Genomic DNA, 13,277 nt, shown 5'->3' on the forward strand with positions numbered 1-13,277 from the left:
TTTTTGAAACTTTTTCTCATTAAATCCTCCCATCTCTCCATAAAATGATGAAAGGAAAAATGTTTGTTTACCACATTTTAACTGTTCATGCAGTTTAACTTAACAGCATCAGGTATGACATTTTAATTTATTACTATTTTACTACTACATGTATTCACAACACACTTTGCAGACAGTATCCACTAAACGTATTTGCAAAATTATATTGCTGTACGACACACAGTCCAGCAGATATTATGTAAAACATTGAGATGCATGAAAACTTTGCTCAAAATGTAGTACAACAAATCACCCTGTATATATTCATCCAGCGTTTGATAATGAGAACACATAGTGACTTCTAACCAATGTTAAGCTAATTTCAAACCTTTTCTAGATGTCTGCACACACACACACACACACACACACACACACACACACACACACACACACACACACACACGTTGAACTGAAATTGATTATCTTTAATAAAAATAGCACAGCTGTGTGTTTTATAATGCAATTTGTAACCTATTCTAGAATGGAATCCCACCTGAGCAACAATAACATCCTCAGCAAATCACAGTGTGTGGTTTCAGAAGGGATGCTCAACTGAGAATGTAATTTGCATGTTCATTTGACAAATTTTACAAGCACTAACAACCAACACAGCACAAGCTGGTATTTTCTGTGACCTGTCTAAGGTGTTTGACTGTGAGGATCACAATATTCTCCTGGATAAATAGTTTTCTGCAATTTATAGTGAAGCAAACCAATGGATAATGCCATACCTAACTAAAAGAATGCAGAAAATTTTCCTTAATAATTTAACAAATGTAAGTTGGTGAGATTGTTGTCAATGGGGAGGAATCACTTTAAGGGTTCCACAAGACTCAATTTCAAGTCCCCTACTGTTTCCTGATACACGTAAATGAATTTCTATCTAACATACAATAAGCAGAATTGGTTCTTTTCGTAGATGACGCTAGTAATGTAATTAATCCAAGCATAAATACAGAAACACACGAAATGGTAAACAACATTCTTGAAAGCACCATTGGTTTTCTGCGAACAGTCTCCTGCACAATTTTAAAAAGACACATCATCTTAAGTTCTGCACATCTAGGGTCCTACACCAATGATAAGTGTAGCACTTGGTGAGGAAATAAGAAACTGGGTGGATACTTCAAACTCTTAGATGTCCATATTCATGAGAATTTAAACTGGAAAAAGCAAATTTTGCAACTTCTAAAAGAACTTTGTTCAGTCACATTTGCAATTAGAATTATTGCAAATCTTAGAGAGAGAGAGAGAGAGAGAGAGAGAGAGAGAGATATCATTAAGTTGAAATATTTTGATTCAATAACATCATATGGAAGAATGGTTTGGCGTAGCTCACCTTAATGTGGAAAGACTGTGCATTGCTCAAAATTTGCTGTAAATTACCCACTGCAGTTCAGAAGGAACAATGATACACAAACACGGGTTTGACAAAAATATGGAAACATTGCAAGAAATGCATCTTCAACATAAATGCCGATGCTAGCACAGCCAGAAGGTTGCACTGTTGTATTTGACCGAGAATGGCACAAGTGCAATGTCTTCAATACTTTGCAAGTGCCAGTTATGGTCAGAAAAGTATTCTATTTAGTTCTGTTGTAATTAAGTCAATTCGAACTTGGGCAAATTGTTGGTGCTCATATGGAGGGTGCTTCCAAACCCAGGTAGCCAGAGTGTTTGGTGCTTCAAGAGGCACAATATTGAAGATTTATAGTGCATACGGGGGAAGACTATCATTATCTGCTAAGTCACAACACGGATGAAAGTACATGTTTAGTGATTGTGACAGATGGTCTCTGAAGAGGATTGTGGCGAAAAATTAGGTGACAATGGCTTCAAAAGTCACTGCAGTACTGAATGTCTCATTGTTAAACCTTGAAGCATCAAAACATGAAGGATGCTCAATAAGCAGGAAATTGCCAAGTTAGCTGGAATTCCAAAACCATTTATCAGTGATGTAAATGCCCGTAAACAAGGTGGTGAAACATTAAAACTATGACTATGGATCAATGGAAGAAAGTCACTTTGTCTGATGAGTCTTTTCACACTGTTTCCAACTCCTGGCCAACTTTACGTCCCAAAAGTGAAACATGGTGGAGGTTTGGTGACTATTTGGGCAGTCATATTACGGTATTCCATGGGCCCCATGAATACTCTGCAGTCACATTACTGCCAACGATTGTGTGACCATTTTGTTCACACAGGAGTGGTTTCGTGAGCATGAGGATGAATTTTCACCTCTCATCTGGCCACAACAGACACCCGATATCAATATTATTCAGCCTTTGTGGTTTACTTTGGAGAGAAGGGTACACAATTGTTATCCACCTCCATTATTATCTGAATTCCCATTATTTTGCAGAAAGGATGCTATAAGAGTCCCTCGAGAATGAGAAAAAAGCAGTATTTATCCTTTCTGAGATGAGTCGAAGCTGTTTTGAATCCCAACAAATTTCCTACAAGATATTAGGCATGATGATGTGGTGTTGTGTTTTTGGTGGTTCCAAATTTTTGGTCAATCCCTGGAATTACAATACCAGAAGAAAAAAATGACATTCATTATCCCACACTAAAGCTGACTTTGGCACATAAAAGGGGTACACAACGCTGCCACCAAAATTTTGGATTACTTACTCAATGATATATCTCTAGCAGACAGAAAAGTTACATTTGAAAACAAATTGAAGAAGTTTCTCCTTGACAACTCTTTTTCTGTAGAAGAATTTATATTTCTGAAATGTGGTTGGTATGGAATTACTAATTCACAAATGTATTTTAAAAAATTGTAAAAGTTCAGCATATAGCAATATTTACATGTTGTTGTTGTTGTTTTTGTCTTCAGTCCTGAGACTGGTTTGATGCAGCTCTCCATGCTACTCTATCCTGTGCAAGCTTCTTCATCTCCCAGTACGCAATGCAACCTACATCCTTCTGAATCTGCTTAGTGTATTCATCTCTTGGTCTCCCTCTACGATTTTTACCCTCCACGCTGCCCTCCAATGCTAAATTTGTGATCCCTTGATGCCTCAGAACATGTCCTACCAACCGATCCCTTCTTCTAGTCAAGTTGTGCCACAAAATTCTCTTCTCCCCAATCCTATTCAATACCTCCTCATTAGTTATGTGATCTACCCATCCAATCTTCAGCATTCTTCTGTAGCACCAAATTTCGAAAGCTTCTATTCTCTTCTTGTCCAAACTATTTATTGTCCATGTTTCACTTCCATACATGGCTACACTCCATACAAATACTTTCAGAAATTACTGCCTGACACTTAAATCTATACTCGATGTTAACAAATTTCTCTTCTTCAGAAATGCTTTCCTTGCCATTGCCAGTCTACATTTTATATCCTCTCTACTTCGACCATCATCAGTTATTTTGCCCCCCAAATAGCAAAACTACTTTACTACTTTAAGTGTCTCATTTCCTAATCTAATTCCCTCAGCATCACCCGACTTAATTAGACTATGTTCCATTATCCTTGTTTTGCTTTTGTTGATGTTCATCTTATATCCTCTTTTCAAGACACTGTCCATTCCGTTCAACTGCTCTTCCAAGTCCTTTGCTGTCTCTGACAGAATTACAATGTCATCGGCGAACCTCAAAGTTTTTACTTCTTCTCCATGAATTTTAATACCTACTCCGAATTTTTCTTTTGTTTCCTTTACTGCTTGCTCAATATACAGATCGAATAACATCGGGGACAGGCTACAACCCTGTCTCTCCCTTCTCAACCGCTGCTTCCCTTTCATGCCCCTCGACTCTTATAACTGCCATCTGGTTAAAGTACAAATAGCCTTTCGCTCCCTGTATTTTAGCCCTGCCACTTTTAGAATTTGAAAGAGAGTATTCCAGTCACATATCAATGTGTAATGCCAATGTGAAAACAACTGTTTTGACACCATTACATTTACTCATACAAATGATTCATTGAGCATGTAACTAACTTATACTCTCAGATATTATGGAAATGCTATGTGAACTCAAATCAGACACTGTGGAGGGAAGATTTTTTTCACAAAACACTATTGACAAAGTTTAGAGAACCAGCATTTTGCATGCATGAGCAAGAGAGAGAGAGAGAGAGAGAGAGAGAGAGAGAGAGAGAGAGAGAGAAATCAGTCCTAAACTTACACAGTAGTTTTAGTGAAACCATTTTATAAACAGCAGCAACCTACAGTGTTGTCAATTTGTGCAGATCGTCAGACCTACAAATATAAGTGGTACCAAGTTTGTTTTTATTTTAACACATTACTCCTCAGTAAGTAATGTACCTGCTTAGCAGACAGGGTATTTTTAAAAAAACTCAAAGTCATTTCATATAAAAACTTTTACTCATTCTGCACACTCTACTAAGGAAGACAGAAATTAGTCTGATGTGAGAAATGTACAAATATTCACAAACAACTTTATTAATTTAATTTTATTCAGAATTCACCCCTTGCGAAAGTGTGTGTACTGAATACGCAGGATGTAAAACAAACAACAACTTTTGTTGATATGCTATTGTGAAAAACAGTTCTGCACATTGAACACCAATGTAATGTCACGGAGTGCTGCATAGTCTCTAGAATGCACTTCCCCATGACAACTTCCCACTCTACAATGGAACTGGTGTAAGAGTCAAATTACACTTATTGATGAACCCACAGGAACGAAAATGCATTGTGTAACATAGTAACGCATGAATATTTTGAACTTAAGGTGTTGGTGACAGTACCTACTGAGTGTTAACCCTTTGACTGCTTCAGGTGTGCTCTCTGCATTCCGTGCTGAGGTGACCTTTGTTATGCCAGTACTGCTCACCAAATGGTGGTGCCTATGCCAAGAGATGGTACTCCAACTGATGTAAATACTTATCCTATATTTTGGAAAGTATTAGGTGACAAAATATGATTTTTGCACATCTTACAATCCAGTATCTTTGCTCAGTAAAAGACTGAATTTCTTTTGATTATGTGCCACAGTTACCACACTGCATAAAATTAAGAAAAATATTGTGCAAAATTTTAAAGATTTTGCAGAGGTAAAAAACACATTGTATTAACTTTGTGTATGGTTGATTTTAGCTAATATACTGTGGTAAATGAAATGTAGTCAAGATACCGAAATTTTATTTAAAACTGAGAGTAGAATGAGGTATCATTTCGTTCTCAAGTTATTGGGTCTTCTAGCCGAAGGACAACTGCACGAAATGTGCCCATAATAATCACTATGTATCAAAGGATTCAAGATACCGAAATGCATTTTTCTTCTTCTTCTTTTTCTTTCTTTCTTTTTTTTTTCTTTTTTTTTTTTTTTTTGCAAATGATAGTACGCAATTAGGCATGTATGTTGTATGATAAACACTTTAAACTTTATTATTCACAGAGAGATGAAAGTAATTTGGCCACAGCAATGAGAGGTCAGTAGCTCAGGATGCAGACAGACATTCATAGCACTGTAGCAAAACCAAAGTGATGTGCTTATACGTGTCCACAGCACCACAGAAATGGTGTAACAGTATGTATACAGATGCCTACAGCAGCGAAAGGATTAATTAACATGTCAAATGCTATTCAGGGTTTTGTCCCTAATTGTCATTTTTTCCCCTTCCTTGTCTACAACATTTGGTTGGCATCATATGGGTATGCTATGGTGTAGTTATGGCAGGGGAAAAGCTACAGAATGTAGATGTAAAATATCATGATGAATAAGCTAAAATAAAACATTAACACAAATACTCTGTTTCTCTCTTTTGCTACAAGACGGCTTGTGTGTGAGTGTTATCTAGCAACAAAAAGATAATTAGAAAGCAATAATGAACCTGCGTTTCCTGAAAACCTGTAACGAAACCTGCACTAACTTATTAGTCCACAGTACAATATTTATTAACCCAGTCCAATATCTGACAAATGATTGTTGAATCTTTCATTAACTGCATTATTAACAATTTTCAGGCAATCATAGTGCATGATCATTCATTATATGGTTTCCTGTAATGATACAAATGGTGAACATTTTCACTTTTCTGCATTATTTGATTTCATCTTGTGTCTGTAGCATTGTGGAAATTAAACAGTTTTGCATATTTTCTGCAAGCATGAAATGATTTGACTTTACTCTCAATACATTGGGGAGTTCATTTGACATCTACTAAAGTAAGAACTGACAATATGCAATGTCAAAGAAATTTATTAATGAAATCAAAACAGAATAAATATTTAGATGTATATAACTGAAAACTTCTGTTTGAAAGATATGCAACATAAATAATTAACAAGTGTTGTAATTTTTATTGTGCTTTTAACATTCTGCATCATGTAACAATAAAGCATGATTTTTTTAAATTGTGTTCAGATTTATGACAAAGTTTTTATAATAATGGGATGTTACTTGAAACTTTCAGAGATTTGATCTCCAAATTTTATTAGCATAGATACAATTTCATTCTTGATTCATAAATATGCAGTATCGTATACACAAATTCTATCAATGTTACTACATCTTGTCTATGAAAGAACAGTTTAAGTTATATGTTGAAGGAGATGTATGTACATGGCACTTAATTTTATAAATCTTATTTTGTGCATAATGATCAAAGTGACATTGATCTGATAACTTGAACAGAACAATTTAAATCTGTTAGTTTACATAATTTTTCACCATTACATATTCATTGTCATCACAGCTATCAACAATCACAGACATACAGGAAATCTTCAGTACACTTTACAGACATAACAGAATTTGGAATCTCACCTTATGAATATTGTGCACACTGATGAAATGAAACTGGCATATTCCATTTAGGAGAAGCACTTTGAGGTACAATTCCAGGAGACTGACACAGTGTTCCTGGCTGGAGAATATATGGGCCTGTTGCAATATTGTAATATGCATATCCAGGATAGAAGCTACTTTCAGCAGGAACTGGCTGTGTCAGATTGGTGGTTTGAGCTAGTGATGAGGTGTCATTTTTTGAATCAGTTTCCTGAGTAATAGCTAATGGTATATTAGTAGCTACTGGATAATGAAAGTAAGGCACTGATATAGGAACAACTTGTGTCTCTCCATCAACTGGGTACACTGGCATGTACTGTGTATTATACATTGTCAGACATGGCTGGTTCATACCAGTTCCTATTGTGTGAGCAGGAGATCCCATGTTGCCACTAAAATTGGAGTTTTCACACCCATGGTCCATTATAATAGCAGATCCTTGTGGATCATCTGTGAATTTCTGTTGTCCTGTTTGCTGTAAATGACCTGAAAAAGAAGTTCACCATTTAATACAGGAAAATCCTATTCAGAAAATTGTTGAATCAGTATGACAGATGGAGTGCCTTCAGGAAGTGGAGCTATCATTAGACCAATAAAAATTCATACAAATAAATTAGTACTTCTAGGTTGCAGCACAACAGGTGACTTCTTTAGCAGAGAGGAAAAAGGAGGGGTGGGGGTGGGGGTGGGGGGTGGAGGTTGTCACATACAGTCAAGTTGAAAAGGGGCCCCATGAGTCATGATGTAGAGGGTCATCAGTTGCAAGATGGCACAGCTATTCTTGAATATTATCACCATGCTCAACAATGGGTTTTTATGCTCGCGCAGCTGCTGCTTCAGCCACCACCACCACAGCTACAATGAAGTTGTCTGCTTTCAAGTCATGGGTGGGATTCAACATGAGAAGTATTTGAGATCTGAAAAGGTTTTTATGGAAAAACTGGCATGTAATACAGCACATGAAGAATTCTTGGAACAAGTGGAAAGGGTAAAGTTCTTCCTTCAGCCAAGAACAGCAGAAGAATTAAGAGTGTTTATTGGCTTGATCAGGTAATACCATATATTTATTGCTAAATTTAGCAAAATTGCGAAGCCATTCCATGAGCTATTAAAGGAAAGAACAACATATGAATGAGGTGAAGGACAAAACACACTGTTTGATGAACTGAAGAAATTTGTTTAACCCACCATTGCTTCAGTATCCAGACTTTGTGAAGCCATCCACAGTGATGACTGATGCATGCAATGCAACTCTGGGGGCTTTTTTGCCACAAGGCAAGAAAATTGGTGAAGACTTTAGCATTACATACACATCCAGGTCACTGAATAAGGTGGAATTGAACAATAGTACCACAGAGGAAGAATTGTTGGCTCTATTATATGCAGTGAAACAGTTCTGGCCATACATATATGGATGAAGGTTTACAGTGCTAACAGACCATAAACTGTTACGGATCCAGGTCCGAGACTCCTGAAGTCTAGACTTGAAGACTATGATTTCGAGGCTATATATAAACTAGGCAGGTTGAACAGTAATGCAGATGTTCTGGGCACAATAAGGCCTGGAGAACAGGAACAAAGAGACAAGAAACAAGTAGTTCATAAAAATACTAATGTAGGTACAGAGCAACTGAGGAAGATAACCTCAAGAGTTTGCAACAAGCACAAATAGCCCCAGAGGTAGGAAGAGAAATAGAAAACGAAGAGGAAATAGTCCAGAAGAGAAGCAGACTATATTAAGAGATGCATAACAACCCATTTCGAGGTCACCGAGATATGTGTAGAACTTTTGAGAGAATAAAGTCTCATAAGCAGTGCCATGGAATAAAGCTTGTTATTTATGACTATATACAGGAGTTTCCATCATGTTAGAGACATAAGTATACACAAGCAAAAACAACAACACTCTCAGAGATCACAGACACAGCTGATACTGTGGGTCATTACATCAAGTACAGGTAAGAGATACGTTAACTTGTCAGGATGATATAAGTAAATTTATTTTAGCAGTTCTGATTAGAAAGGCAAGATACAGTAGCTGAAGTGCTTGTGGAACAGATAGCACTAAGGTATGGAATTCCACTAGTCCTGGTAATGGACCAAGGTTTGAATTTCTTGAGTGATGTTTTCAGAAGAGAGAGTATAGTGTTAAAGTTTAAGCAGATAAAGACTACAGATTATCACCTAGAATCCAATGGTGCACTAGAATGTTGTCATAACCTGTCAAATATCTAAGGCATTTTGAACAGGGGATCAAACTTAGTGGGACAAGTGGGTGCAACATACAATTTTTGTGTTTAATACCACACCACATAATAGCAGAGGATCCACACATCGAACTATTGTATGGAACAAAAAGAAACGTACCAGGGATACTGCAGCAGGAATCAATGCATGCAAGTTACAATTATCAATCATATGTGAATACACTGAGGGCAAGAATGCAGGAAGCACACAAAACATTGAGAGAATTGACAGTAAAGAATAAGAGAACAAGTTATGAACAATAGAATGAAAAACAGAACCTGAAAGAATTTAAGATCAGTGAAAAAGTATTGCTCTTCAATTAATCGGTAAGACAAGACAGATCTAGAAAGCTAAATTCACAGTGGTGGAGGGCCACATGAAGTAATAAGGGTTAATACTCCAAATGTAATAATAAAGGTTAAAAGGAAGGTACATGCAAACAGATTGAAACAATACTTTTAGTTTCAGGCATGGCACATGCAGGAGGAATGTCACTGCTGCTGCTGCTGCTGCTGCTGCCGCCGCAGCCGCCGCCGCCACCACCAATAGTAGTAATTGCCTGAAGTTCCAACTAAGAGCAAATGACCAGGGATTTTGAAATAACTAACATAGGTAAGTCTTCAGGACTGTATTACATAATTTAGGGGAAGCCGAAATGTACAGTACTACTTGAAGAATTGTAACATGTGTAAATTTAATACTATAACAGATCAATTTCAGAAGACTGAAAGGTGTGGAAAATTGGCAATGCAGAGATGTAGGGACACAATTAATGAACTGACTGTGGGATTAACTGAGTGTCACCTGTTAGATGAACAACTAACAGAACAGAGACAAAGTCACAGGGCAACAGAAATCAGTCCAGCAATTAACAAGGCACAAGAGCAGAAGAAAGAGAGGTATCTTTAACTTTGTTACACAGGTAAGTAAAATAATAGTTTGAACATTAAATGAAGCTTATGCTATGTATTGTAAGGAACACATAGAGGCCGTGGGAAGGAACTCTTAAAGACTCCAAAGTTGACTAAAGAATAAGTGGCAGTAGTAAGAGCAACACTGCCTGGAGTCAATAGAATAGTAAATCCAATAAAGGTAAATGAACACGCCTTAAAATCAAGTCTGAAAAGACCTGAAATATCCACTAAGTCATACGTTAAGGAAGCAGACATTAAATTTAACAGGGTAACAACATTTGTAACAATATGTGAACAGGTGTTGCAACTGCCAGATGAATTTGGGACAAAGGAAGCAGAATATGAACAAATAAATGCAATTGTCAATGCACAGGAGAGCATATTGCAGCCACACAAGTCCAATTCAGATTGTAAAATTTCTCAGTTTAATAAGAGAAGAGTTAAAAGACAAAGTTTTATGCTCCTCTAGCTGTATCATCAGAATACCTCTTATCAAAGTTAATTGATGTAGGTGTATTCACAGCTGGACGTATATCAGATTATGTAGTAATTGTTCTTTTAGTTGATAATGATAGGTTTAATTTGCATAAAATGTTTCCTTCTTCAGTCAAGAGGAAAGTACAAATTTATCCAGCCTGAAGCAGAGTTTTTGTTAACTGACAAAGCAACAAGACAGTACACACGTCTGTCGCCTGAACAACTAAATTGTTAAGAATTAAGTAAGAACAAACAGCTGTACAGACATACGTTTGCACTACTATAAACATTTTTACAGTAAATGTAAAGCATATAGTACAGGGATGTTCATACAGGTAGACTAAATTTATGCATAAATACTACTAATAATGCTCTTGTCAGCCTACATCAAGCAACAAAATCCTGACAATAGCATATTTTAACTGGTATGTGTACAGTTTGCAACTTAGCACAGACATGACTTTCAACATTAGCCGATGGGTTACCATCATTTGGCGATGGGTTTTTATCAATTGAGTGGTGCTGAAATCTTTACCTAGCCTTGCCAATCATTACACTGTGGCATTCTGCAACCTGTGACATAGCATTTACATATGCACCAGAAGATGCAACTCAAAATTTGTGAAACCGGTTGGGGTGGTTTATAAGTGACCTAAACAAATACAGCCACAGCAGACCATTGGCCATTTCATTCAGTTTCATTTTAATAGTTTTCACACACACACACACACACACACACACACACACACACACACACACACAGATATATATATAAAAACTGCCCACTGTAGGAAGTGTCAAGCAATCATGTTTAACTATTTTGCCATGTTTGCCCCAATTTTCAAATTATCTGTTGTGTGATAAATAATAAAAGACAAACATTTCCTTGTTAAATTTATAATTATCTTTAGATCATGTTGTCGCACAGCTTGATGATTGCGAGTGGCAGGGAAAAGGTTCGATGACCTGGAAATAATGGACAATGAACAGCAAGAGGAGATGAAACATTTCAGACACTTCTCATTTCTATCATTACTTACATAACATAATACTTATTATATTGGTTATAGTAGCATGCTGCAGACAATGTACACTGATCAGCCAGAATATTATGACCACCTACCTAATAGCCAATATGTTCACCTTCGGCATGGATAACAGCGGTACGGAAGCACTGAGGCCTCGGTAGGTTGTCACCACATCTGCAAACACAAGTCACCTAATTCCTGTAAATTCCAGGGAAGGGGGAGGGCGGTGTGATGAGCTCTGATGCCATATTAAGTCACATCCCAAATGCGTTCAATCAGGCTCAGATCTGGTGAGTTGGGGGAGGGATAAGGGTGGGGGCAGCACATCAATTGGAACTCCCTACCATGTTCCTCAAACCACTCAATCACACTCTCAGCCTTGTGACATGGCACACTATCTTCCTGAAAATGCCACTGCCGTCGGGAAACATGATCTTTGTAAAGAGGTGGATGTTGTCTGCAAGCAGTGTATGATACTCCTTAGCCATCATGGTGCCTTGCATGAGCTCCACTGGACTCATGGATGCCCAATGTCAGTGTTTTCCTGGGCATAATGGAGCCACCACAAGCTTGCCTCTGTCCTGCAATACAGGTGTCAAGAAGCTGTTCCATTGGAAGACTACAGATTCATGCCCTCCCATCAGCATGATGAACAAGGTATTGGGATCCATCAGACCATGCAACACACTGCCACCTCACCAAGGTCCAGTGCCAATGATCATATGCCCATTTCAGTCGTAGTTGCCAATGTCGTGGTGTTAACATTGGCACATGCATGGGTCATCAGATGCAGAGGACCATTGTCAGGAGTGTTCAGTCACACTTGTACTCTGCCCAGCATTAAAGTCTGATGTTAGCTCTTCCACAGTTTGCCGCCTGTCCTGTTTTACCAGTCTGCCCAGCCTACAACATATGACAAATGACATCTGTAAAGAGGGGTGGCTGCCCAACCCTATGATATCATGTGGTTTCCCTTTGGTTTCGCACATGTTGAAGACACTCACCACCACATTCATCAAACATCCAACAAGTCATACAGTTTCCGAAATGCTTGTGCAAAGCCTCCACGTCATCAGAGTCTGCTCTTGGTCAAACTCAGATCGATTACATGTGTCCCCATTCTACACACAGACAGCACAATTGATTCATTGAGGAGGAGGGGAGGGGGGGTGTCATCAATCATGTGATTCAAAAGCTACTTGCATAAGATAGAGGGTCCATTAAAAGGGGGCAGATCCCATCAGAGGGGTTGAACTATAAAGCAAGGAAATTAAATCACACACAGTAGAAGGCATAGAAGGGTAGGTCAAATCTAAAAAATTGGAAAAACAGAGGGTTAAAAGAGTGGTCTTTGCACGGTGGAGGGGTCGTGGCTCCCAGACCTAGAGAAGAGAGCCCCAATCACCATGCCTCTGCTCCAGGAGTAAAGCAAAACCTTATTACTGCAAATAAAAACCACTTTCACATAGGAAACTAAGGATCAGTTCAACTGTTGTGTCTAGACAAGACAGCCTAGACACAATGAGAGGAAGCCGAAAGGCACGCGGTTAAACTCACGCAGGCTGGTGTGAGGTCTGAAACAGGATACGTAATGAATGCTATAAAGAAAAGTACGTAGCTTCTGGAATACTTAACTTTAATCCACATTTGTAGAACATCGCTCTTGATGATACATTAATAGAATCTCAATATCAATTGAATACGGCGCCTTGCTAGGTCGTAGCAAATGTAGCTGAAGGCTATGCTAACTATCGTCTCGGCAAATGAGAGCGTATTTGTCAGTGAACCATTGCTATGAACGTCGGC

At 37.9% G+C, this 13,277-nt stretch overlaps 1 protein-coding gene across 1 annotated transcript in view; it reads right to left on the reverse strand.

Moving 5' to 3' along the window:
* Positions 1–6,741: 6,741 nt before the first annotated feature.
* The window catches only part of LOC126249443 (uncharacterized), a 163,967-nt gene continuing 157,431 nt past the window's right edge, over positions 6,742–13,277 (reverse strand). The window contains exon 14 of the mRNA XM_049951097.1: positions 6,742–7,291. Coding sequence (XP_049807054.1) covers positions 6,786–7,291 — 506 coding nt within the window. The 3' untranslated portion in view covers positions 6,742–6,785. The remainder of the gene's footprint in view (positions 7,292–13,277) is intronic.

The sequence above is a fragment of the Schistocerca nitens genome, chromosome 3, assembly GCF_023898315.1.
Source record: "Schistocerca nitens isolate TAMUIC-IGC-003100 chromosome 3, iqSchNite1.1, whole genome shotgun sequence".
Taxonomy (NCBI): Eukaryota; Metazoa; Arthropoda; class Insecta; order Orthoptera; family Acrididae; genus Schistocerca; species Schistocerca nitens.